This window comes from Varanus komodoensis, unplaced genomic scaffold (genome assembly GCF_004798865.1).
Source record: "Varanus komodoensis strain SLA01 unplaced genomic scaffold, ASM479886v1 scaffold55, whole genome shotgun sequence".
In the NCBI taxonomy this organism is placed as follows: Eukaryota; Metazoa; Chordata; class Lepidosauria; order Squamata; family Varanidae; genus Varanus; species Varanus komodoensis.
The window spans coordinates 829,905-857,345 of record NW_025336157.1 but is presented as its reverse complement, the minus strand read 5'-3'; the positions used below and the strand labels follow the sequence as shown (position 1 = coordinate 857,345).

The 27,441-nt window shown below is 54.7% G+C and overlaps 1 protein-coding gene across 1 annotated transcript; it reads left to right on the top strand.

Annotated features, from left to right (window-relative positions):
* The first annotated feature begins 994 nt into the window (after positions 1 to 994).
* Positions 995 to 27,441, top strand: MAP3K11 (mitogen-activated protein kinase kinase kinase 11). Its single transcript, XM_044448646.1, has 10 exons — positions 995 to 2,000; positions 17,708 to 17,885; positions 18,633 to 18,781; positions 19,946 to 20,121; positions 20,752 to 20,992; positions 21,727 to 21,840; positions 23,777 to 23,903; positions 24,420 to 24,505; positions 25,109 to 25,453; positions 25,911 to 27,441. Exons 1-10 carry the CDS (start codon positions 1,289 to 1,291, stop codon positions 26,474 to 26,476), a joined length of 2,694 nt encoding a protein of 897 aa, XP_044304581.1. The 5' UTR covers positions 995 to 1,288; the 3' UTR covers positions 26,477 to 27,441.

The window sequence follows — 27,441 nt, the reverse complement described above, 5'->3', positions numbered from 1 at the left end:
TATTTATTCAGGGTATTTCTAGGCTTGCGAACGGATGGCTGGCAGAACCTTTTGTGAAATTAGCCAAGATCTGCAATCGACAAAAATTAACAGTATTTCAACATTATTTGGAAACCAATCTAACGGTAGGAAAATGTATATTATTATTATTAGGATCTGCGATGGACCCTGCGTTTTTATCCTGCCTGGTCAGGTCAGATCTGGGGAGCTTCGTGTCCCCTCTGGGCCTGGGTGAGGGGGCTCGGCGGAGCCCCGCTGCACCCACCTCACAGGGTTGTCGTGCAGGTCCAAGGAAGAGGAAGCGCTCGCGGCGCCGCCCAGAGCCCCGCGCTGCGGCGGACGCGGGGCACAGATGGAGCGGGTCTCTGGGCGCCCGTGGACAAGGCGCCCGCGCGCAGCAAGGATCGGGGCGGCGCGGGGCTGGCGGCCCCCGGGCCCCGCGCGGAGAGCCCGTCCCGTCCCGGCCCGTCCCAGGGCGGCGCGCCTCCCCTTTGTCCCACCCAGGCACGAGATGCGCTGGCGCGGGCGGGCAGGGCGCGGGGCCCGCCTCCCCCGGGGCCGGCCGAGGCATTCCGGGCCCTCCCCTGCCCTGCCTTCCCCGCCTCTGCCCGTCCGGCACTTCTGCCTGCGACTCGAGCAGAGCCGCAGCGCCGCCCGGGACGCGCCGCCGCCGCCGCTGCGCCCTCCTCGACGGCGCCGGGTGGGCGCTCGCCGCGCGCCCCTGGGCGCTCCGCCCGCGCGCGATCCAGCCCGCGACGGCGGCCCGAGCGCGGCCAGGGCGCCCCTCGGCGGTCGCCGGCTCGCCCCGGCCGGAAAACTTCGAGGGGAGGGACGCGGCTGGACGAGGAAGCCGCGCGTAAAGGCGCAGGATCCGCTGGAGGCGGGCCAGGAGGAGCTGCGGCGGCGGCGGCCGCGCTCGGGGGCAGGACACGATCCCGGCGCACGAGCCGCGCTCCCCTCCCGCCCACGGGGCCGCGCGGGTGGAGGGGCAGCCCGGCCCCGCCGCCCGCATACGGGGAGATAAGGAGCGCCCAGCCTGGTTTTGCCCGGCCGAGGCCGGACGGGGAGGCGAGGGTGATGGAGCCCCCGACGCCCTGGAGAGGGGGCTGACCGCGAAGGGAGGGTCCGCTTCCGCCATGGGAGGGGGCCTGGGCAGATAGGCGCCCCCATCCCCCTCTGGGCCCGTGGATGGTCCCCGTCCCGTCGGAAGGAAGTCCAAGTCTCCCGGAAGGCCGTGTTGGCGAGCTGGACGTGGCGGGTCCAAGACCCATGAGGCCCGGAGGACAGCATGGAGCCGCTGAAAAGCATGTTCCGGAAGGCCCCGCTGGGGCCCTGGGGGCCCGGCTCACGGGGTGGCCGCCCCCCCGCCTATGCCAACCCCGTCTGGACGGCGCTCTTCGACTACGAGGCGGCCAGCAGCGACGAGCTGACACTGCACAAGGGCGACCTGGTGGAGGTGCTGTCCTCGGACGCGGCCATCTCTGGGGACGAGGGCTGGTGGGCCGGCAAGGTGAACGACCAGGTGGGCATCTTCCCCTCCAACTACGTCTCGCCCAAGACGGCGGCCTTCCCGGGGCCTGGGGACCCGCCCGAGGCCGACTTCCGCGACCTGACGCTGGAGGAAGTGATCGGGGTGGGGGGCTTCGGCAAGGTGTACCGGGGCAGCTGGCGGGGGCAGCTGGTGGCGGTCAAGGCCGCGCGGCAAGACCCCGATGAAGACATCAGCACCACGGCCGAGCGGGTGCGGCAGGAGGCCCGGCTCTTCGCCATGCTGCGGCACCCCAACATCATCGCCCTCAAGGCCGTCTGCCTCCGGGAGCCCAACCTCTGCCTGGTGATGGAGTACGCAGCCGGGGGGCCGCTGAGCCGGATGCTGGCCGGGCGCCGGATCCTGCCTCACATCCTGATCAACTGGGCCGTGCAGATTGCTCAGGGGATGCAGTACCTGCACTGTGGCGCGATCGTGCCGGTGATTCACCGCGACCTGAAATCCAACAACAGTGAGTACCATGGCTGCGTTAAGACAGTTTTGGGAGAGATCATGTTAGTAACTGCTCATGGATGGAGAGCGGCATTTTCTGCGCCACTGTCTGGACCTGATGGAGGCTGGTTTGTGGCACGCACAGGTGTCAGGCGCTGGACGCAGAAACCAAAGGTGGCCGGTTCGCCCCTCCAGGCAGAGCCGGCTGGAAGACTCAAGGCCACAGGTCCAGGGAAAAAAGTTCAAATTTGAACGTGCTGATTTCCTGTGTTCTAAATCAGCAGATACACATTTGAACTTTTTTTATGCTAAAGGGACCTGACTCCTAAGGACGCCCTTATTTGTAAAAAAGGGAGCGCAACAGGGGAGAGAAATTAGTTTGATTTCTGGCAAAATTTCTGGCAGAAAGATTCAAGGGGGAATCCAAAAAGTCAACTGATCCAAGGAAATCAGGTGCACCGGAGACCAGCCAGGCTCTGCATCTTTCTTTCAGCCAGTGGACATTGCAGAATGTCTCCCAAAGATTTGGGGTTCAAAATGTCAGGGTTCCAGCTCGAACAGGCCACCCCATAACCCCACACCGGCCTCCAGGAATCCACCATGGCCATATCCCCTTTGCCTTCCACTTCATTTCATAAATTCCTATACTATCCAATAGTTAAATTCTCTAAACACTCTAATATACATGCTGCAAAGGTTCAAAATAGCCCAGTTTTAAAGCCATCCATGCGAAAGGCTTGGCTCCAGAAACAACTTTATGCTGTGCCGAACCCTGGAACCCCCCAACTACCCACCATTCGGGGGTGTCCGGCTTTTGTGCAATTATTTTCCCATCTGAAGGGTTGGAAAGCTGGTCGTGAGCACTCCCTTTCTTGCCCTTGCCTCTTGGGCCCCGCCCCTTTTGCTTTTGGCTCCACCTACCACTGGGATGCAGCCCCCAAGAGCTTCTGGGAAATGCGGTGGGGCCCACGGGTGGAAAGCGGTTCTGCACCCCTGCCTTAAAATGAGCACAAAGCAAGAGAAAAATTGAAGCAGATGCTAAGCCAGCGATCATGAACACAGCGGAAAAGTCTCAACACAAACCCCGAGGAAATACTAGTTTTAAAAATTCAGGCCACAATAAAATAGCGTTAAAGTCTCACTGCATGGCAAGCAGTGAGGAGTTCTCGTGAGGAGAATAGTTCCTCACCTGGGAGCCACAGCAGAAAAGGCCCCGCAAGCCAAGCTCCTGCTGAACAGGAGGCTGAAAAGGGCTTGTCTGGGGGGCAGGAATCTCAAGATCCCGACTTTTTGTGGGACAATGAAGGAAATATTGATAGTGTACACTGCATTCTCTGACCTTGAGCCCTGCAGACACATTGTACTGCAACTCCCATCACCCCCAGCCACCATCACGGGTTGCCCCAAAATCCCCTCTGGTGGGCCATTGGGAAACGTGGCCTTCGGCTGAAAAATGTCTCAACCGACCATGTTAAGGATTCATTTGTCAGCTTGACGCAAAACGGAAATACCTTTAAAAGGTGACTCAAAGCAACCAGGACTCCCCAGAAACGCTTGCTTTGCACTGCCTTCCAAATTTATTTCAGGTTTGGGACAGGGAATCCTGCAAGAGGGGCTTTCTTCTATCCAGTGGCTGGCTAGTATTCCTAAGAGATGGTGGCCCCCAGAAGGCCGTCTCTTCTTCCACCAAGGGACCCAGGCCAAAACTGCTAGCAGCAGCTCGCGAGGCTGTTCCTAAACTCCCCACAATGGGAGGCTACAAAAGGCAGAGTCTTTTTGGTGGTGGCCAAATCTTTGGAGTGTTTCCCCCAGGAAATCCACCTGCTGCTTTCACCATATAGATTTAGCCAAATCAAGATCTTCATCTTAGGACAGGGCATTTAATCTCTAATCTGTCTCTCCGATCGCGAACTGTTTCATAGATACATTTAATATTTGGATATTTTCTTTGTGGTACAGTTTATTTATTTTTATTGATTAAATACACTGTTATCCTGCCCCTTAGCCGAAGGCGCTGTTTTGTTCTGTTTATTTCTTTAATGACAGCAAACCTCTCCAAGGGGATCTGCCTCTGGGAGATAAATATATGAATGTATACATTCTAGCAGAGGCACGATCATTCGGGCGCATTCTCAAACGCCCCGAGGAGTCCCGGGACCGAAATTTTGTCCAGAGATTCCAAGGAGCGGAAGCAGAGCCTTCCTTTAAGACCGGAGAAGCTGGGGCACTGGACTCCACAAAGAGAGGGTGTCTCTGTGCATATGCAAAGTGCAGTTTCTTTGCCCTGGGTAAATGCAGTTTCTGTCTCGTTCGCGGGAGAGGGCAGCTTCTAAGGTGGGGCCGGGCACACGTGCCAGCGTGAAGAGTTAAGCACCCTCTGCCTCCTCCGCTCCCGGAGTTTGCCACCCGCTTTCGGAGTTTGCCACCCGCTTGCGAGCCCTGCGTGACCTCGGTGACCCGGAGCCGGGAGGAAGTGACGCTCGCTGGCTCGCTCTGAAACCGAGTCTACGTGCGATTTCCTCTTGCGCGGGCGAGAGAGCTGTTTTTCTTTCCATGCAAACAAGAGCTTGGGGATCCGAGTTCTTCCTCTTGCCAGGCTGTTCCAGTTCTTGATGCTGGGAGGGGACCGGGCCAAAATACTGGCCAGGGGGTATTTTGGAGCAAACCTGGGACGCCTGTACCTGCTGTTGCAAACTCTTTGCAGTCAGAGCCCCCTGTCCCAGAGAGGTCAATGGGCAGAGTCCCTCCTGCGGTAACAGAAAGGCCTTCTGCACATGCGCAGAGGTCCTGAGGTCCCTCTTTCTCACAATGCCAGAGCCCAGTGGGGTCATCCCAGTGAGCTGATTGGGAGGAGATTTAGGAACAAAAGAAAGACTTTGGGTAGCGACTGTGGCCACAAGCGCTTTCGAAAGGGCTTTAGCGGAAACACACACACACACACGCACGCACACACGTATGTACGTCACGCCAACCCTGTGAGGTAGGATAGGTTAAGAGACGTGACAGAAAACTGGTTCAAAGTCACCAGGCGTGCTTCATCATCGAACAGGGAGCTTTGAGTTTGCCGTGAAAGCAAAACTTATTCGGGGGTGCTTCCGAACCCTTCTCTCCTTCCCTTGCTGTCTCTGAAAGCTTTTATGAAATCGAATTTGGCCCTTGCATGGAAAGAATTCCCTTGTTCCTGGTTTAACTAGTCAATACATCACTGGATCAGACCTAAACTGGGATCCAGAAATGAGATGGATAAGTTCTTACTTAGAATTTCCCTCCACTTATTTGAGGGTTTAGCCCCCAAAGGCTTGTTCCCTGCCCATGCTCAGCAAGGGTGGAAGCGACGGAATAATCACAAGAGATATTTCTGAGCGCGCGCAGAGTGCTTTTTCTTTTGTGCTAAGTGGCTTTAGCCACCCCAGGGTGAACATCTGGGACTCAGGCAGAAAGAGAACCAGTATGTTCGAAGGCAGCTGAGATGTTTTTGAAGCCGGATGGAGGTGGCTTGCAAAAATATTTCTCTTCCCATGGTATGTGCACACACAAATTTTGTCTCACTGATCAAACAGGTTTTGCGAGATCTGGAGTAGGAAGGGTGAACTCGGCAGCTACTTCTTGGTGTAGCACTCAGAAAAGAAAGGCCCAGTTTCCACACCCCAGAAGCAATTTGAGGCCGACTGATTCACAACGATTTGTGAAAACAGATCGCTGATGTGGGGGTCTGAACACGACGTGTGAACACAGATGCTGGGTTGTCTTGACCCTAAATAACCGATGATCTGGATCCACATGTCACACACACAGGAACCAGAAGTGGCTTGCTTTCTTGCTGCTGCGTGTGAACCAGGGCCGTTAGCTCTTGAACCAAAAGCTCCTCCGATTCGGCAGGAGATGAAGGAGAAGTGCAGAACTAAAAGAGAGGGTGACGTTTTTCTCCCATAATTCTAGACCCGAGATGGGATCATCCCAAAAGGCTGATGGGTGTGAAATTCAGGGAACAGTCAAGGAAAATTATTATTATTATTATTATTATTATTATTATTATTATTATAACATTTCTATGCTGCCCCTTGCCGAAGCCTCAGGGCCGCTTACAACACAAAAAATCTTCACACAGCCCCTGGTTAAGCGCTCGAATTCACTTCCACGGGGGTTGTGATGGCTTTGAAAGGGAGTTGGACAAATTCCTGGAGGAGGCGGCTAGCCATAGCCGCTAGTCCTCATGGCTGGTGAACGTGGGCAGAAGGCCGCCGTTCGTGCCTTGCCTTGCTCGTGTGTTTTCCATGCGCAGCCGTTCGGCCACCATCGGAAGGCCCAGCCGGACTCGATGCACCCTAGTCTGGTCCAGTTCTTTTGGTCTTAATGTGCCAACTTTTGGGACGAATGCAACTGGGAGTCGCAGATAAACATTCCCAAACAGGAAGGAAGGATTTGGTTATTTACTTCTGGATAAAATGCCTGCATCTGACGATCTCAGGGCGGTGCACACAAAGCAGAAATGCCCATTCTCCCACTCAGCAAGACAGAGAGATGTCCAGATATGTACAGAGCCCCGATCCCCGTTTTGGCAGCGCCCTTCTACCGTAGAAATGCAGAACGACAAACATTCAGAAGAGCAGGAGCTCTGGGAAGCGATCGAACTTCCATCTGAGAGCCAGGGTGGTCTCGTCGCTCGACAGGGACCCGAGTTCCAGTCCCCGCTCGCCATGAGTCACAGCCTCTCGGCCTAACCCACTCACAGGGTTGTTGTGAAGAGAAAACGGAGAGGCAGAAGGTCATGAAGGTTGCGAGAGGAAGAAAAGCGAAGGCCGGGGTGGCGGCGTGGTTAGAGTCGACGTCGGAGGTCCAGGTTCCACATCTCACTCTCAGCCTCACCTACCCCACAGGGTTGTTGCGTTGAGGCTGAAATGGAGCGGAAGACCACCACATTAGCATCCTCGGTTTCTTTGCAAGACGGACGGAGGGGGTATAAATGCACTATAACGGTACGAGTTGGAAGGCGGGCTTGGTGGAAGTTGATTTGACGGTTCCTGGCAATGTAGTAACAACATAGATGTAATAACAGCCACAATGACAATATAAATATTGTCTTACAGTCGTAGTCTCTGTACATGCTAGTTAGGGTAAGTTGCATGACACAGAAAGGCCTTTGTGGTGCAAAGGACCATGGGACAAATGTGTTAATTAATAAATCAGGCCGTTTGCCATCTCCGGTACTAGCGTAAAGTTTCGTGCACAATGGTTTCCCGAAACCTTTGCTGTTGCTCTCTCTGTTCAGTATTTGTGCACCTGTTTGTCGGTTTGTTGTACTTCTGAACTGCCCAGTAACCTGGACAATGTGCACGACACAAAAGCCCATACCATCCAAACTGGAAAACTGTGCAGAGTAAAACTGGGAGCAAAGAATAAAAATCCAGCACAGAAGAACATATTAAAGTGAGCAGCAAAACAATGTACTGAAGAATTGCTGCAGCTTGCTGAAAGGGCTGTGATGGAGGGGCCGGCAAAGCCGTCGGCCAGGAGCTTTGTGCTCACACGGTGCCACCACTGAAAAGACTCCTCGTGGGCTTCCGGGGCAGCCAGGCATGGCCCTGGGTGCGCCGGAGGGAACTTTGGCAGTTTGCTGCCTCTCCTTTTCCTGGTATCACATACCGGAACTCCGAGGTATTTCAGGAAGGTCGCTGGATTGGGAAATCACAAGCTGAGCCACACAGTTGAGCAATCGTCACCATGGGAACTTTGTGGGACGTACACACAGTGGCAGGGCAGGCCAGCGCAATCATGCACCAGGGCCCTGGGGCCGTGTGTCCGTTCGCGTGTGGGTTCGAGAGCGAACGTGAGAGAACAAGCGTGTGCTTCCTTGGCAGAGCCTCTCCTGTTCCAAGACTTTGCATCTTACCGGGCTGACATGAACTTAGGTTTATGTATGCACCAAGGGAAAGTAATTTTGTGTGTCGCGGCCGCTGAAATCTGGCTACTGGTGCTGCATTCTGGGGGGGGCATAACATAGATTGGGACCCCCGGTAGATTTCTGGGGGAGCTTCCATACATCAGCAGGAGTTCCAGACCCCTAAATTCTGGGGTTGCGGTTGCCACAAAAACACACCCACACGTGGTGTACACCATAAATTATACTGCTGGGAAGGATTTGTGTGTGGTGAATTTTCACCTCCGGGAATCAAACAAATTCCTGAGCTCAGAATCGTAGATTCCAGTGTTTTTACAAGCACGGGACTTCACAAGTCTGTCCAGCCCACTTTATCTTTCAGGAAATCTTGGCTTCTTGAGGGAGAAAATGCACATTTGCAGCCATGTGGAGTAGTGGTTAGCGCACAGGACTGGGACGCAGGCGATCTGGGTTTGAGTCCCCGCCCAGCGATGGAGCACACCTGGGTGACTCGGGGCCAGTCGCAAACTCTCAGCCCAGCCTACCTTGCAGGGCTGTTGTTGCGAGGATAAGACTGAGGGCAGCAAGATGAGAATGCTGTAAGCCGCTTTGTGCTCGTAAGAAAAGAGCAGGATATAAATCAAATAAATTCATGTTGCAAATGCTTTTAAAGCAGGGGTTTCCAATCTGATGTGTCCTGCGCAAACTCCCCTGCGCCACCAATATTTGCAGTGGCAGCAGAGGCGTGCCTCGTGTAGGGGGCCCGGGGTGGAAGGCAGCCCCCAGATGCGGCAAGACCAGTGCCATGTGGGACCGTCTGTGTCCAAGCACCTGCTTTCCTTCTCTGGTGTTTGTAGAGAGCAGTGGTGTCGTGGGAACGGGGCTCGCAGGGATGAAGCAGTGGTTGTGTGTTATCAGCAGGGACCCTTCTCTGCCACCCCCTCAGAATCTCTTCTCTCGGAGCTTAGCTGCATTCCTCACGGCGGCCCCGTCTCCCCAGCAACTCCGTCCTGGTCCCGGTTGTAATGCAAAGCTTGATCGTGAAAGGGCAGCTCAGGTCCAGTCACTTCACCAAAGGCCTAGTCCTGGAGATCACAGGATCCTAGAATAGTAGAGTTGGAAGGGGCCATGAAGGCCATCTAGTCCACCCCCTGCTGTTGCAGGACACCAGTTCACACCATCTCACTCAGATGGCTGCCCAGTTTCCCCTTGAATGCCTCTGGTGTGGGAGAGCCCCCCACCTCTCCGGGCAGCTGGTCCCACTGTCGTATTGCTCTGACAGCGAGGAAGCTTTTCCTGATGTCCACCCTGAATCTGGGCTGTCGTAACTTGACTTGATTGTTCCGTGTCCGGCACTAGCAAGAAGAGATCCTGACCTCCCTCTTTGTGGCAGCCTTTGAGGGGCTTATAGAGGGATCTCATGTCCCCCCTCAGTCTTCTCTTCTCAAGGCCGAAACAGCTTCAGAGGGTCTTTGGACAGGCAAACCAATGGCTTGCGCTTTTGCCCTCGCTGGGGACGGGCTCCGAGGGCAGCCCCGCGCACCAGATTTCCCCCGCAGCCCTGTTCAGAGCATCTGGTCCGGTCCCTGGGCTTAATTCAGTGCTGGAAATGAGCCCCTGAAAATTACTGGCCTTTAAAGAAAACCTGCTAGCCAGCTCCGAGGTTGATTGCCTGCATCATTATGCCGCTTGCCGTGTGGGTTGCACAGGATCCCCGGACTGTGTGTCAAACCCAGAAACCCAGCGGGACTGACCAAGGCCGGATGGAGCCGTCGCTCCTCCGCTTCCAATTTCCGCATTTGCAATTAACACATCATTGTACCCGTGGCTTCCGCGCAAACTCTCAACTTGTGAGCCCGCCAGGCGCTTCCTTGCATTTCTGTCGCACTTTTATCACGCGTGAAGCAGCTCGGTATTATCTGTGTATGGCAAAATGTGGAAGGGCGTTGTGCCAGGCCTTCTGGGGACAGGAGCGGGGGCATCATGGGTGTTGCGGTCGGGCACAGCTGCATGCTGGGCGGGAGGAGGCGGATTCAGTGCTGCCAGAGGTCTGGATGCCTCTTCCCTCAGTTTTCTGCCCAGTACAGGAAGTCATCACTTACCACGGAGGCTGGCCGCCCTCCCTTCCTCTCGCTTCTCTCTCGTCTGTCCTCTTTTCCCTCCCATCCGTCCTCCGGCCGTGAGATTTGGGTCCCGCAGGGCCTGCCTCACTGTAGGCCACCGGCGGCAGCAGCAGTTCCGGCACCGGCTCTTGTCTCCGCCACCCGTCTGCCCTTCAGCAAACTTCCCTGCTGCTTGTCAGCCACGGGCAGGCCGAAGGATACTGGAAACGGCGGTCAACATCGCGGTGCTGTTCCGCTTTTCAGTAGATCCTTGGGGGGCGCGAACCGTCCCCAGCAGAAGCCCGAGCGCCTTTCCTACTGTGACTTAGCTGTCACCCTTGTGCACTAAAAAGCCACCCAGGCGGTACCCGGCGATTTGGGGACCGCCAAAGCTCGGCACAGTGGGAAACGCCGAAGCACGAATGCCAAGAAAATGCGAACGGCTACACTGGGACGGCGCGGGGGCTGCATTTCAAATTTCGTTGTGGCTTTGCAGCACCCCAGGGTTGCAGATGGGTTCTGGGAGGTGCAGGGGAGCCGGTCCCAGCTGCGATTCCGGCCACCTGGATATCGTCCCCTGATGTCACTCCCGGGAGGCGAGCCCCGTATGGGTGGCTGCACAGGTGTCGCACAGGCGCAGGAAAGGTGCCTTAAAAAGGGACGCAGACCCTCGTTCCATCGAACCCAGAATTCCCAGCACAGACTGGCAGCATCCCTCTATGGCTGCAGGCCCGATTTGCTTGGAAGTAGGGGAGGGCTGGCGCCCTGCACGTGCTCTAGAGTAGCATGGAACGACTTCTCGCCTTCAGCCTCCAGCGCCCCTGACCGTTGGCCACGCGGACGGGTTTCTAGGAGCCGATAGCCAAACTTCCTGCGCTGGAGCACCCTAAAATGGCCATGGGGATGAGAAACTCCGCGGCCGTGCCCAGGAAGGGAGTTGGCACGTCGCGGGGGGGAAGGGCTGGCTGCGCAGTGTCCTCTTGGAGGTGCCGGGTGTTGGACGGAGGGTGCGGTGTTATTCTAAGAGGCTTTTCCCTCTGTGGGGCTTTTTTCGCGATGGGGGGAGAAGGAACTGTTTGTCAGACTTTCTGAAACAATGAGCCAGTGGGGGGGCTCGCTTCCTCCAGAGGCCCTTCCTGCTCGCTGCCGCTCGGCTCGGTTCTGCCTTGCCAGGCCGGCGGGGAGGGGCGAGCCCAGCCCGGCGCAGCAGCTGTCGGGGGAGGACAGATGGGGTTCGGCTGCAGGGGGAGCCCGCTTCCCGCGTGGGCCACCGTCCCGGCCACCCGAGGGAACAATGGCCCGATTCTCCACAAGTCCCGCACACAATGAGACGCTCAGTGACGCAACGTCCCGGGGAAATGTTTGAGTCGCCTACGGGTCACGGGGCCGAGGCACAGCCGGAGTGGCGGGTGGGGACGGAGCCTCGGCCAGGGCTGTGCTGGGGCGAGCGCTTCTCAAGGAGGCGGCCGGAACAGAGGGGCAGTTCCCCCCGGGGTCCGCGTGCAGGGACATCTCGGGGGGCCCCAGGACCAGCTCGCCGTATGACGGCCGAGCATTAGGTCAGCAATGTCCCTGAGTATGTGCAGAGAGCCTTCATTTCCAACCCTGAATCATCTCTTCCTACGTTAGTACTTCTGTTTGTAGGGGCCGGGCCTTCCCCCCTCCTTTTTCTTTCCCGGCGGTGGGGGGGGGGTTGTTTTGCAAATCCGCTTCAGTTCCAACCATGATAAGATGGATAAACCAAACGACAGAGAAGCAACCATCGTTCATGAAGTGATAAACACAACCCTAGGGCTGTATGGATATTGTTCATTCCGAGCAACCTTTCTCACAGATCTCAAGCACCCTTCATTTTGTTACCACTCAAAACTGACTGAATCGGAGGGGCTTTGGGGACACACAGAATTTTGTTGTGGCGGTTGCGCATGTCTGCTGGTGCTGATTAGCGAAATTGTACAAATATGCCGACCTACATCAGGACTTGTGGGATTTGCTTCCTGTTTTTTTCCCAGAAGGTCTGTTTCTGCTTTTGGGTAGATTTGCAACCTTGTCGGTTCCCCCTCCAGAGAATTTAGATTTCTGTGTATGAGGGAGGTTGGTGGCGAAGGTGGCAAAACTCACATCCCTATAGGGTCCCTCAGGCAAGATCACCCCAGATTTGCCCCTCTTTCTCCCCATTGCAGCCTGCTTCGTATTTCTTATTTATTTATACTTCCATTTATATGCCACCTACTAACATAGTCTCAAGGTGGGTGCTTCTTCGCCGGCTTTGGATCTTTTCTTCCCCTCTGATCTTGTTGCCACTGAAAACCGAGCTGCCACCACGCGGCCTGGCGAGAAATGCATGACTGCCTCGGACGCCAAGGGCTTAAAATGAAAACAAGGGAAAGGAACTGGGACCTAATCAGAGCGCAGAACACGGAATAATGGGCTCAAGTTACAGGAAGCCAGACCCCGGCTGGCCATCAGGAGAAACTTCCTAACTGTTAGAGCAGTACAAGGATACAACCCACGTCCGAGGGAGGCGGTGGGCTCTCCTGCACTAGGGGCATTCAGGATGTGACTGGACAGCCAGTGGGACTGAGACATGCTGAACGAATGAATGAAGGGGTTGGACTCGACGGCTTTCACGGCCCCTTCCAACTCTATTATTCTATACTGTCCCATGAAATACGATGCTGTTGTCCCAGCATAAATCAACGTTTCTTTCCAGCTTTCCCAGGCACCACAGTTTTGGTCCTCCTGTTCCCCAGGCCAAATCGGTTAAATGTGATTTTTCTAAAGACACGATCGCTTTGCATTCCCCTCTAAGCATGACCAGACTTAGTCTGAATCCAACCTGCTGAAGCAGACGCTCTGTTCTCGAATCCCAGCAGTGCGCAGACGGGTTGTTCTGCATGGCCCGGCCAGAGTCCACCAGGAGAAGAGTCTTTTCTGTGGGGGGCCCATTTCTATGGGACTCTCTGCCTCTGGGGGTCAGGCAGGCACCATTATTTATTTATTATTATTTATTTATTTAAAACGTTTCTATGCCGCCCCCGTCGCAACAAAGCCTCTGGGCGGCTCACAATACACCGATGCGCATCAGGACTTGTGGGATTTGAAGCTGTCTTTATTCTGGGAAGCTTTTATTCTGTTCTTAAAGACTCGTTGGTACTCCCTTACCTGTTTTGTCCTTTTCAAAGCATGCCTTTCTGCCTTAATCAGGATGCCAATGAGGGAAAATAGGAAATACATAATACTATCAATTTATGACTACCTTCTGGTTCATGGGTCTGTTGCCATTCTGGAAGAATTGGGAGACTCAGTGGGGTGATCGCGTGGTCTGGGGGAGCGTGACTTCCCTCTGGCCCCCACGGCGGGACTAGAAGTCTGACCCAGTGTGGGAAGCTGTGGCTTGGCTGTGGCTGGGAGCTGCCCCTTTTCCTTGCGTAAGACCTCTGCCGGAGGGGCAGCATGAAGGTTCTCTTACAGGTTCCCAAGGCCTTAACCAACCTGGGGAAGGAGATCCGAGCAAGTCGCTTCTCCCTTACCAGTGCTCAGGCGGAGCCGTCAGATGAGATGTACCTGGTGGTTCCACCGCCACGTGCTCTGTTTGAAGTCCCTCTGGAGCAGGGCCTTCGGCGTGTTGGCCCCCTCGCAGTGGCACCCGGATCCGAAGTTCATGTAGAGCACAGATTCTCAGGCCGTGGCCCACAAGCTCCATTCAGCTGATCTGTGGAAAGGCAATGGAGCAATCAAGAATTCTGTGCTTGGCACGAAGTTTATTATTCTGATAGCAGAAACGGGTGGCTTTTGGGGGCCTTCGATTCTCCTAATGCCAAGCCAGGGCAGTCTCCTAATTTCGAAACATCGTGGAACCAGAAACCAGTGAGCAAGAGCACCCATCAGGCTGGGCTGAGGGGCACGGCTCTGAAACAGGGGGCCCCAAAACCAGGCGCCCCGTGAGCGGGAGAGGACAAAGCAGCACCGTCACTGTTGCCACCTCTTTAAATAGGCTGCCGTTTTAATGACATGCCATGGTCGGTAAACATCACTGGCAGAAGGGAGCTGGCGCTGAGTTAGAAAGGCAAGGCTGCACTTATCTAAAGCTGGCTTCTGGAAGGGCTTTGATTGCGCTATGGCGAGTGAGCCAAGCCGTCTGCTGAGCCCGCCGGCCGTTTTCAGGGGCTCTGTGGGGAGCTGAGAGGAGCGGATGAGTGCCAGGGGCAGGCAGGCCCACTGAGCGCAGCTGAGATCCATGGAGGGCATCTTGGTCAGGCGGCGAGAGTTTGCTCGGCACTAACTTGGGGATCACGGTGCTTTTTCAAGACTGTTCCCAGGGTCTGGTGTTGGCCCCCAGAGACTTGTCCCGGAGGACGTTAAGGCTGAATCTTGGAGCTCAGGTTAAAGCATGGGTAGAGAGCCTTGAACATGAGGACTAGCTACTTGAAGTTAACAGGAATTGAGTTAAGAAATGACTGGGAAGCAAGGAGATGTGCTAAATTAACAGGGAGGCAGGCTTGAAATCTGGGAGATTCCTAGTGCAGGTTTAGACAGAAAGGCATGTAACTCCCGGCATGCTGGGAGCTTCGCACCTGGGCGCAGGATCGTGCCTCCAAGTGCTCCAAACTAGATTCTTCATCTCTGCTCTTCAAGGAGCTGGACACAAGCCCTTCAGGGACAGGGACCCATCCACTGACTGCCTCCCAGCGTGACTGGCCAGGGTGCCAAAACCCTTCCAACCCACGAGCCCAATTTAACGTCAGAGAAGCTCTTGGGGCTTCTGGGCCCAAAGCTACCAAGATCGGCTAGCACCAAGCTTCCTCCATCAGTCACTTCACTTCAGGAGATGCATTTTTACTCTTTGAAGGGCAGGAGGGTGCGGGAAAAACGGTGCAAAATCGGGAGAACCTCGAACTACCCGTGGTTTGGTTAGGTGAAGGCACACAGGCAGGCTTTGGGGCTCAAGGTCTCTCATACAGGGCCAGCGGTTTGCAGTAAGGCAAAGGAGTTTCTGTGTCATTTAATAATTTGAGGCCTGCCAGTTCCCCCGTTTCACCTTCCTCGTTGCACCAAGTGCCTTTCTCGTTGCTGTTCTGTGCGTATTAGTGGGACTGCGGGCAATTCTGTGCCTTCCCTGCCTCTAAACAGGATGCGATGGAAGCTCTCCAGAGGGCCAGAGCTGGGCAGAGTTTATGGCACGCAGGGCGGACTTCCAGGTGCGGGTGTGTCTTATCCCTCATGCGTACACAACCCTCCCTCCGGGCTTCTGGACACAGCGCTGTCCTTACCCCATACCTGGGTTTTCGGGACAATTTCCTACACGGGACGGCGGCACGCGAGCCGAAAAACCTTGCCTTTCTCTCTCAGGCAGAAGGGTGTGTTTGTTCGTGCATCTTGTTCAAACCGTCCAGGATTTCCCTTCATATAATTTCGTCCAATTACCAAACAGGCAAACAAAAAATCCCTCTCGGTTTGACGTGTTTTGTTACGGATTTTCCATGTTGTCCCCAGCTCCAAAATGCGAGGAAATGCTTTTTTTAGTCCGGGGTGGCCAAGCTCCCATGTGGAATTCGGATGAGGCGTCCAGAGCTTGGGCACAAGTCTGGCTGCGGCTGTGGTCCTTGGCAATATTCCACGGAGAGAATAAAGGACGCCAGAGTCGTGCTATTGCAAAAGAATGCATTGCTATAGCGATATAAACATAAAATAAAGAAAAACAATAAGGTTAATGTCAAGCTATAAAGTATGCAAGTTTCTGGGTCAGTATAAAATTTTGCATTGCATCTATGCATGTTCACATTTTTAACATCCAGCCCTTGCTCAGGAGGATTTTGCCTTAATTGTGCTAATTTGCCTTCCTGTGAATGGGTCCTTGCAAAGGCACCAATTGGCCCCAGTCAGGTGTGGATTAGCTTAAATGTTGAGACGCCAGTAATGGGACGGCCTAGAAAAGCTGTAAATAAGTAAAAATAAAATGCTGCTGATGTGGACAAGGGCTCATTTACGTATTTGCAAAAAGCCCCCTCCGAAATGAAAGATCGGCCCACAGTCCACCTTACCTGGGGAAAGATACTCTGCTGAGGAATCCAGTCTGGAGAAATGGGAAGTCATTTAAGCCTCTTGCGGGTTTCCTTAGCACCCTTGAGCTGCGTCTTTCCAGCTTCAACGCTCACCCTGGACCTCAACGGCTGTCCATGGCAAAGCAACGGGCCTGAATCCCACATTTCTTGTTTCCCTGAAATGGCCGTGCCAACAGCACCATCCACACGGAAAGCCGGAGTCCGGAGGACCCTTGAGGTCATCTGGTCCTTCCCCTGCTCAAAAACTGTGCTAATGTGGGAAGAGAACTCCAGAAACCAAAAAGTCTCTCAGGCGGCAGCACACAGAGAAGGGTCTGAAGTTGGCTGCACGGATGTTCATATGGGGTGAGGTGGTCCTTCAGGGATTCGGGTCCCAAGGGCTTCCTAGGTTAAAACTGGCGTTAGATGGCCCGCTTTCGTTTTCCTCCTAGGTGAGCCTTTGACGGTGCTTGGACAGAGGGAAAGGATTGCAAATTCCTGACAGGCTTGAAGGACAGAAAGAAGTCTTTGGGTTTTCACAGAGGGTTTTCAAGGGCATAACCAGCCCTTTGAACTGTTCCCAGAAAGACTGGTAACCAGCAAAGTGGCTGGAGCGAGGCGGCCATAACAGGCCCAGATTTTGGCACAGCCGAGATCCCGGAACTGTTTTCAAAGCTGCATAGCAAGCGCGACACTACTCTCGATTTATTTATTTATATTTACACCCCACTTTTTGCTGCAAGGAAGTCATAGGCTCCTCTCAGGGCTGTCCTGGCTGCAACCCTACACAACAACCCTGTAAGGTAGGCTGGGCCAAGAGCAAGTGGGAGCGACCCGGATCCCACGCTGGCCTTCACACGAGGTTAGATCTAAGGCAGGTACGATTCTGTCCGAGCGTATGTAAGCACTCGCCCCACTTCCAGAGCCATTTTCCGACCCTTGGATGGCGCTACAGTTTGATAGCCTTCACCCACCCCCTCGCCATGCCCGGGCACCGCTCCAGCACACCCCGGCCTGCCTGGCTCTAAGGACAGGGCTGCGTGTTATCAGCTCACCACCGACAAGACACCCCGGCCCTCCGAGGCCTTTTCCCGGCGTGTAGATGTTTAACAGCGCGGAAGATAAGTCGGGGCGCTGCAAGACTCTGGGGCTGAACAGATCTCTTTGCAAGAGCACGGGCGTCTGGCAGCGAGGCAGAGCAGAACCACTGGGCCACCGTCCCTCCAACACCCCAAAGATCCAGCCGGCGGCCATCGCGTCCCCATAGCTGAGAGTACATCCTGCAGAGCTGGAGAAAAAGGGGGCGGCATTTGCCTAGAGCAAAAAGAACAGGCGTTGTTGCTACCAGAGGGCAGATTGTGGGACCCCCAGTCCCATCCTCCCCTAACGCTTTGATGCCCCTTTCCCCTAAACTCTAATCATTTGGTTGTTTCCCGGCTTTTGCATGCAAAGAGTGCTTTCTCCTCAGCCCAGTGCTTGTCCTTACCAACGGAGAAGGCTACCCAGGCTAGGCAATCTGGAAGGCCAGCTTCCCTTCCCTTCTGCCCGCCCTTCCTTCCTTCCTTCCTTCCTTCCTTCCTTCCTTCCTTCCTTCCTTCCTTCCCTCCTTCTTTCTTCCAACCACCAGTGCTTGCTTTTGCCCGGGCCGAGGCAGCTCCCGGCTCTGCCCAAATCCTGCATTCTCCTGCTCTTTTCCCCGCAGTCCTGCTTGCCGAATACGTGGACGGGGACGTGAGTGGGAAGACGCTGAAGATCACCGATTTCGGGCTGGCCCGCGAGTGGCACAAGACAACCAAAATGAGCACAGCCGGCACCTACGCCTGGATGGCCCCCGAGGTCATCAAAAACTCCACTTTTTCCCGGGGCAGCGACGTCTGGAGGTGCGAGGGAACGTGACCTGTGCTTTTGGGGCTGCACCGGATGTGGAAGGGAAGACCAGGGCTTCGTGCCCCGGGAGATCCCTTGCCAAAACAACCACGCCAGTTCTGAAATGGTCCTGCCTTGGACCCCTTTACCATTGTTAGGCAGAGAGAGGGCAAAAACAGAGGTGTAAAGAGAGCAGAAAACGAGTTGTGGACTTTTTCTGCCTAAACCTGCATAGGATTGTACCTTTATGTACCTGTTCTATTTACATCCACCCATTCCTCTGAGGAAGCCAAGCTGTGGCTTACACGGCTCTACTTTATCCTCACAACAACCCTGCAGAATAGGCTAACACTGAGTTACTGGTCCCAAGGCATCCGAGTGAGCTTTATGACTGGGCAGGGACTGGAACCTGGGTCTCGTAAGCTGCAGTCCTGGTACTCTAACCAACCCGCTTTCCCGGCTCTCTCTCAAGATTTTGCAAAACCTTAGCGAGCAAGAGGGACAGTCACGAGCCCCGTGTCCTCCGTCTCCTCTTAGCAGGTTAGAAAAAAGAGATGGGTTGCTTGCCAGTCTGTCCTTTTTCTTTGCTTCTTCAAAGGGGGACTTTTACGATCCCCCAAAGATTAGGGTTCTGCACAGCAGGAGCTTCCCTCGACTCCCCAGTCTCCGTGTTTCGGAGCAAAACAAACACAGCAAGCTCCGAATCGGTGAGGCCTCAGGTGCCTCCGCCCGGATTCTCACCCATGTCTCCTCCTCTCCAGCTACGGGGTCCTGCTCTGGGAACTTCTCACTGGCGAAGTCCCGTACCGAGGGATTGACGGCCTCGCGGTGGCCTACGGCGTCGCTGTGAACAAGCTGACCCTTCCGATCCCATCAACCTGCCCAGAACCCTTCGCACGCCTCATGGCAGGTAAGCGAGAGAAGAGTTTTGTGGGGTGACTTGGCTTCCCCAAGAACAAAGCCTCAGCCGGGAACTTTTCTCGACCTACTGGCCATTTCTGGGAAGCAGGGAGCCCTCGGGGGCCGGAGGGCAGCTGCTGGCCCAGAACAGGCACTTTTTGACATGCTGGGAAAGATAGTAGAAGTTGGTTCCCTCCAGAGGAGTTGGACTACAATTCCTATCATCCCCACTCAGTACAGCAGAGATATCTGAAGACACCAGCTTGGGGTAGGCTGTATTAGAATGTTAAATGATCTTATAGTATAAGGATTGGATGTTACTTATTTGCACTTTTTCTATATATTTCTTGGACCCCTTTCCATTAAGGTTTTTAAAATTAAATGTTCAAATTAAACATAGTTATATTTTATAATCTGTTATATATCTATACATTTTAGTTAAATGTGTTAAACTTAAACATACTTATGTCTTAAGTATGTTAGAATGAAACATTTGTAAGTTTTATTTAAATATGTTTAATTTAAACATATTTAATTAAAGCATATAAATATGTTTGATTTAAACATTTGTATGCTTTAATTGAAAATGTTAAAATGAAACATATGTTTGAAATATTAACGATATGTTTAAGACAGGTCATTTAATGGAAATTATATATTATATTTAATTAACTTATTAATTAACTTATATTTAATTAAAAATAGAAAGAATATATAGACAAAATAATGCTTTTAACAGTACCAGGCCGACAGCTGGTACACCGTTAATGCTGCCTGAGCAAAAACATGGCTTGCAATTTAGAGCTATCTTTGTTCTCGTTTTTCAAACCGTACTTTAAAACATTTCAGCCTTTTGGTTAATGTTGAAATTATAACTTCAAGCACATTTGAGGAACCACATGAACAAAATTCCTGGGGGAACCGAGCTGCCATTTTTACCCTGATCTCTCTCAAGGCCACTGCACGTAGCCCAGGAGTCGGGTGGCAATCTCGGACCCTAAACTTGTCCCCCCGTAATTTTAAACGTTTAATTTTAGCTTTAAACTTGATTCCTGTCGCAATCCCCTGTGCCGACTGGCAGTCAGCCAGGCAACCAAACGCTTCTCCTGCAGGCCTGATACCTGTGTACATTCTGTTCCTTCCCTTCCTGGTTTCTCCCAATGACCTTCGCCAGAGTGCTGGGAACAAGACCCCCACCGGCGCCCCAGCTTTGCATCCATCCTGTCCCAGCTGACAGTGCTGGAGGCCCAGGTTCTCCACGACATGCCACAGGAGTCCTTCCACTCCATGCAGGACGACTGGAAAGTCGAGATTCAGGACATGTTTGACGAGCTCCGTGCCAAGGAGAAGGTGAGCAGCCGTCCGGGCCCCTTGCATTTCTGGGCAGGATCCGGCCCTTAATGCTCTTGGCGGTATCCGGACATGCTTGCCCTCTCTTGAACTTGCGTGCCATCTTCCATCGCTGGCAGAATTGTGCCGATGTCAGGGAATGTTAGCAAAACCCGCAGCTTCCTGGAGAAAAGCGCCAGCCATGGAGTGCCGACAAGCTTCGGCGCAAGTCGGGCGGCGGTGGCGGTGGTCACGTGCTGTTCAGTCGTCTCCGATTTATTTTGGGAGCCCTCCTTGAAAGAGATTAGGAGGGGGAATACCCGGAGGAGGGCCTTCTCTGCGGTGGCGCCCCGATTGTGGAATACGCCCCCCAAAGAAGTCCACCTGCTCCCACTGCTTTTTTCTTTTCGGCGCCAGGCAAAACCCTTTTCGTTCCCCCATTATTTTAATGTTTGATTGGTTAGAACGGCGATTTCATTGTGAATTGCTGGATGCCGTGCCATTTTTATCTGTGCCTGTTGTAATCCATCCCGAGACGTTAGTAATAGGACGGTCTATGAAAGCTTTAAATAAATAAATGGGTGAATGCGTCTCCTCTGAGCAGCTCCCGAGTCCCCGCACCCTCATGCGCCCTTCCCGTGTCCTCCGCAGGAGCTGCTGAGCCGCGAGGAAGAGCTCAAGCAGGCGGCCCTGAAGCAGAAGTCCCAGGAGGAGTTCCTTCGCCAGCGGGAGCACGAGCTGGCCCAGTGGGAGCTGGAGGTCTTCGAGCGGGAGCTGAGCCTTCTCATCCAGCAGATGAACCGGGAGCGGCCCCTCGTGAAGAAACGCAAGGGGACCTTCAAGCGGAACAAGCTCAAGGGCAGGGACAGCGAGCACATCAGCATGCCCCTCGGTAGGGCCCGCCCCGTGCCCGCGGGGATTGTGGGAAATCCAGGCGGCCGGGGCGATGGCCCTCGCTGGGGGGAGTTCAACATGGCGGCTGCCCTTGTTGGATTGGAACCGCAGAGGGGAAGCCAGGGGCTCCGGCAGCACTGCACGGCCTGGAGTTGAGCTCCGTTCTTCGCTCCCCAAGGCCTGAATCCCCAGCACTGGGGGACAATCCAGTCACCTCTTCTGGGGGCAGGGGAGCTGCCATCGGTGTCCTTCCAAAGCCCCCCAGAGCCGGAAACACCGTTCCACAGCTGGGTTTTCTCCCCGACCCCGTGAGCCTGGAAGAGCGCGTTCTTCCCCATCCACCTGCCCACTGGCCACCGGAGGACTTGCTGGTTCCACCTGGACTGGAGTCAACCAGGGGACTGGGTGGTAGCCCCATTCCCAGAATCCCCCCCCCCCCAGTGCTGTGCCAAAGGCGGTCTTATTCCAGGAAGCCTAGCCTTCCCTTCTGACCAGCCAGTCTTCATGTGATTTTGATTTTCGAAGCTTCTCACACACTGCTCGTATTTTATTTTTTCAGCTCATGCTGTGGTCCTCTGATCCAAAATATGTTTGGATGGGGAGTGCTACAGAAATATAAGCAGATACGCAGATAAAAACAAAGGTGCCCAATCCGGTGCGGACGAGAGCGGGCATCTTGCTCCCGGAGCATTCCCACTGAATGCGAGTCGGTTCCCTCTCCTTCTCTTCCAGATTTTAAGCACCGTATCACAGTGCAGGCATCTCCCGGGCTGGACAAGAGGAAGGACTTTTACGAGGTGGGCGGAGGCGGCTCCCCCACCTTCACCCGACTCCGCGCTATCCAACGTGAGTTGACGTTTGTTCGCCGGCAGGGTGCGAGTTGAGCCGAGCGCGAAAAGTTGGTTCGGACAACAGAAGAACTGTTCTCAAGTGTGGGTTGAGTTGTTGAGATGTGGGTCGTTGCTCAAAGGTCAGTTACCGTGCTGTTGGCTGAACCTGGGTTCAAGTCCCACTCGGCCACGAGGCTCATGGGGGGACTTCGGGTCAGGCGCTGGCTGTCAGCCCAATTCTGGGCCGAGTGGTCCTTTTGAGAGAGAACCATTGGACGCACGTTGAAAGCACTTTCAAAAATTCTTTCAAAAAGCTTCATGCCCCTTCCAAAATTGCAATGACTCCTGTCAAGGTTCAGATCCTTTCCCCCTTTTTAATACATAATAAACAAACCCCAAATATCATCCAGATTATTCTCTTTTATATATCCCTTTCCAATTCAATGTCATAACTTCATTTACCATTGAAAGCTGTATTCCAAACCTCTGTATAGCAATTGCCCAATTGACAATCATGTTTTACTTTCCAATTCTTTGCTATCTTGCAGCTGTTATTACATTCGATATTCTTTAATATTCTAACTCCATTGTTTTCTATCAAATATTGAGAGTAAGGCAATCACAGAACAGCAGGGTCTTTCCCGTGGTGGCACCTCAGCTTAAAATGAACTTCCCTTGAAAACATACCTGGCAGCTTTCCAGCGCCAGGTAGAGGCCTTATTTTCCCAAGAATTTTAATTTCAGTCTATTTTAAATTCTCTTCGGTGTTTTAAATTTTGGTGCCATGGCTCGGTTTTATAATTCTCCCTGTATTTTACACAATGGTCTTAACTATTTAAAACTTTATACTGTATTTTAAACTGTATTTTATGCTTTAAATTGTTGTGAACTGCCCAGAGAGTGTCAGGGATGGGATGGTATAAAAATGTAACGATCCAACAATCAGGTAAACAAGGAAAATTTAACCAAGAGACTGTAAATAAATACTACAAAAGCAACAAATGAACTTATGGCAACTTAATGACAAACACGTGCATTGTGGAAGAATTTTTTGTGGATGGCTTTGGATTAATCCAGGGCAATGGGCCACAGTCCATAAAGCATGTCATCCTGAATGTGTGAGTCTTTAAAGGTGCCCTGTGAATAAGGGAATTCTGGAAGTTGTAAGATATTTTTCTGTTATAATCTCACACAGAAGGGTCTGAATTCCAGCTTTCTTTGGGAGGTGAACTGTGATGCAGCCGCCAAAAGGGCACATGCTATTTTGGGATGCATTAACAGAAGTATGACTTCCAAATTGCGAGAAGTATTATTTCCCCTATGCTCCTCACTAGTCAGACCTCTCCTGGAATACTGTGTCCAGTTCTGGGCACCAAGATTCAAGAAAGATGCAGGAAAATGAGAAAGGGTCCAGCAGAGGGTGACAAAAATGATCCGGGGTTTGGAAACACTGCCCTGGGAGGAGAGGCTGAGAGAACTGGGCTTGGTCAGCCTTGGGAGAAGACTGAGGGGGGACACGGTATCCCTCTATAAGCCCCTCAAAGGCTGCCCCAAAGAGGGAGGTCAAGATCTTGTCTTGCTGATGCCGGAGTGCCGGACACGGAATAATCAAGTCAAGTTATGACAGCCCAGATTCAGGCTGGACATCAGGAAAAGCTTCCTCTCTGTCAGAGCAATACGACGGTGGGACCAGCTGCCCGGAGAGGTGGGGGGCTCCCCCACACGGGGGACATTCAAGGCGAAACCGGGCAGCCATCTGAGTGGGACGGTGTGACTTGGTGTCCTGCAAGGGCAGCTGGCTGGACCTGATGGCCTTCATGGCCCCTTCCAATTCTACTATTCTAGGATTCCTTCGAAGGAGTGTGCAAGACGTTTGTGTGTGTGTGTGCGCGTGCATGCGTGTGTGCGATTTTCCCCTTGTAATCATGCCCCCCTTTTTCACGCTCCCACAGTAGAGCCAAGCGAGAACAACCAGATTCGGGGTCGCCAGTCACCGCGGCGAGGAGACGAGGCCTGGAATGGCCGAACGAAGAGCCCTGGGTCCCCCAAACCGTGGGAGAGCAGTATGCAGAATGGCCGGTAGGGGGCAGCCTTTCCCTGTCTGCTGTCAGCCCCATTTCTTGCTTGTCTCAATCATTGTAAAGTGCGCCCTCTCGGAATGAAGCTGTGGGTCTCCGCAGCCCTCCAGTAAGAACTGGTTGGTGTTTCGTTTGGGGTGCAAAACGAATGCTTAGCTTATTTCTCCATCAGAGAAAAGCAGAGATGGCTTTTTTGTAGGTTAAAGCAACACACCAGTCCCTACCTGTAGGTTTTCACTCTAAAAAGACATGACACACAAGGAAAAAGACTACGGAGGGAAGAGGAAAAATAAACATTTCCGCAGGGCTGGTGGAACGGCTCCATTTCCCCATCGCATTTCCCTCCCTTGAAGTCCTGAATCTTGCTGGGTCCCTTCGGCCACCTGCCATCTTGGCCTGACTACGGGGCCAGATGGACAGAACCCGACTGGCACAAGACCATGCCTTGCCCTCCCTTCCTGGAAGCGGGGCAGGCACTTCTGTCCAGGTTCTGACCCCTTTCCTGCCTGCCCCCCAGGAGACGCTCGCGGCTGGAAGAGACAACGTGGTACATGGAGCCAGAGGGGCCGCCCACCTCCCCCCAGCCTCAGCCCAGCCCAAACGGTGAGTACGTTCGTCATCCAGCTGTTTCGGTGGCTGGGCAGGGAGGGTGCTTAGCTCCACTGAAGCTGGACTGTTCTGCACCTTTTCTCATCTGCTTAGCGGCAGCGGACTGCGGAATAATTTTCCAGTTCCAGAAGAGAGCTGTGCCTCTCCAAAGCAGGCAGCCCACCTTCTGCACATATTTTTTTTGGGGGGGGGCTGAAATTTGCACACACAAAATACCGGCCGCCCTATGCGAGTGCGCACAACCCCAAGTCCACATGGTCCTGCAGAGGCCCGTCTCCCTCTTACAAACATCCTTGTCTGTTTTATTCCTTCCGAATCCTATTTCCCATAGCCTGGAAGAGGCCGATTCCCAGCTTTTTCCAATTTCATCCCCTGCTGCTTTCCTGGGCTCCAAGAAAGATTTTCGGTCTATAGAAAGCAGCACTGGGGAATGTTTTCATATCCAGATCTTCGTGTCCTCAGTTGTCAAAAACTTTGGAGGTTGGTGGACGAGGTTGGTGCCCGAGGGAAACGTGTGGTTCCTTAGCCCACTTCTCCGAAGCGTTGTCAGGGTCCGACTCCACTTCCCCCTTGCTCACAACTTTCTCGCCCATGCAGGCAGTGTCCCCGTCGACGCCCCTGAAACGGCGGACCCGGCCCCAGAACGCCCCAGCGCCCCCCGGCTCATCCAGCGGGCCCTGCTCCGGGGCACGGCTCTGCTCGCCTCCCTCGGCCTGGGCCGGGAGCTGCCGTCCGCCTCACAGGCGCCCCCACCGAGTTCCCCTCCGCCGGAGGCCCCCCCGGCCCTGCAGGTGGAGCTCTGCAAGGAGGACCCCCCCACAGACCTGCTGGTGGATCTGGCCGCTGGGGCCGATCGGGACACCCTGCCTCCTTTGTGGGTCCAGATGTCCCCCAAGATCCCAAGACTCGTGGAAGGACGTGGCCACAAGGCCCAGAAGTGGGGTGAGTTGCGGCTTTGTCCTTCGGGGGCCACGGGGGGGGGCAGGCCAGAGTGGGCATGGACGGACGGACGGAGGGACACGGCGGTTTCATGGATTCTCTCCTCCCGGTTTACTCTGCGATCCCCAAATCTTTGAGGAGAAGGATGAATTTCCCCACAAAAGGAGAACATTTCTTGTAGTCTGAGCTCTTTTGTGGTGGCCTGATCCTCAATGGGAAGACAAGACCCATTCGCTTTGCCAAAGATTGGCGCCGGGTGGAGAGGGCAGCTCCCAGGCCTCGTTTTGCGCAGCTCCGTCCATTCAGCCGGCGTTAAAATCTGGCGGCGCTGCCGAAATTGACTCCTTCGACTTCGGCATCCAGAGTCCGGTTGAGCTTGGCCGGCGGGGATGCTTCTCCGTCGGGGTTTCGGCATCGAGGCTGCCGCTCACGTTTGCTTCTGCTCTGTCTCTCCCCGCAGATGGGGCGCTGCCGTCCCCCTCCTCCCCGCGCAGCCCCCGGTCGCCTCGGCCCTGCAGCCTCATCTCCCGCCCACGGCCGTCGCCCGTGCGCTCCCGCATCGACCCCTGGAGCTTCGTGTCCTCCCGGGCGCACCCCTCGCCCGTGCAGTCCCCCCGCCTGGGGCCACGCCAGCTCAAGCCGCCGGCCCCCGAGGGCCCCCACCCTTCTGCGGGGCCCGACCCCGACCCGTTTGCCTGCGGGGACTTCTCAGCCCTGAAGGAACTGCCGACTCCTGCCACGCCGGACCGGTTTGCTGCGGCCTCCCGGCCGGGCGCTCCAAATCCACTCAGCCGCTCGCCCTCGCCGTGTTGGACCGCCAGAGCGTTCCCCCCCCAAAGAGGAGCCGCCCGCCCAGCCCTGGTGGTCGGCGCCTGCGTCCCCGCAAGGAAGGGCGGCCCCCAAGTGACGGGGACGGCTTTGTTCGGGAACCCTGGAACTCGAACCTCGTGCGAAGCCCGCGGCTGCAGCGAGGGTGAAGACGGGAAACGCGGACGGTGGCAAACGGGGAAGTGCCGGAGTTTCTAGATTCGAAGTCCTGGAGCGCAGGCCCAGGTCCCATCCCCGGGTCTCCGCGCTCAAATCCCCGGAGTGCCGCCGCTGCGATTCGGTGCCGACAGGACTGGGCCGAGGCCCGAGTCGGTCTGAGGGGTTCCGAGGCATTTCTCCCCTTCCCCAGCAGCGCTGCAACGTGTTTCTGCAGTCCCTCGGGTTCCTGCAGGGATGTGAAGCGATTCTACGACGTGCTTTGTCCTGGGGAAGCAGTGAAGGGGCTCCGCCTCAGGCAGGGTGGAGAAGTGGGGAGTCGCAGCTCATGCTGGCGTTCTCACGAACACTAACTGGTCAGACCTGGGGCAAGTCTCCTTTCTCTGTATGTCCCCCCATCTTTGTAGAGGCAGGCTGTGTGGGGGGGGGCGGGGAGAGATCCGAAGTGGCAGCTATCTTTATTCATACCCAGGCCGCATTTGCTTCCTGGCTCTGTTCACCCCCTGGCTTCCCTCACCTCCTGGTTCCACTTGCGTCCAGGTTTCTTTTGTGTCCGGGCTCCCTCTGCCAACTCCACTCATCTTGACTGTGCCTTAGCTATTCCCCCTTGCATGCGGGGTTGGTGGGCCAGCCGGCCAGGACCACATGCCCCCTCCCTTCACACCACCTCCCATCTCCTCACATCCCAGGATCAAGCTCGGCTGCAGCAAAAGTTGCAGCCCTTTGACCAGAAGGAAAAACTGCCAAGGCCAGCTTTGCTGGGCTTACAACAGAGCAGAAACGAGATGTTCTGAGCTACAACTCCCACAGTGGCCGGGGATGCTGGGAGCTGTCCGATACACCTGGAGGACACCGGAGCAGGGAGGGCGCGAGCAGAGCCGACAGAAGCTTCCCACCTGTGTTCTTGAGCAAACCACATTGCGGAAGAGGGTGTCCGGTGAGATGAGAGAGGTGGGGAACAGGCAGGCCATCCTGCATGCTGCTTTGCGGGGGGGGGGGGGGGGGGT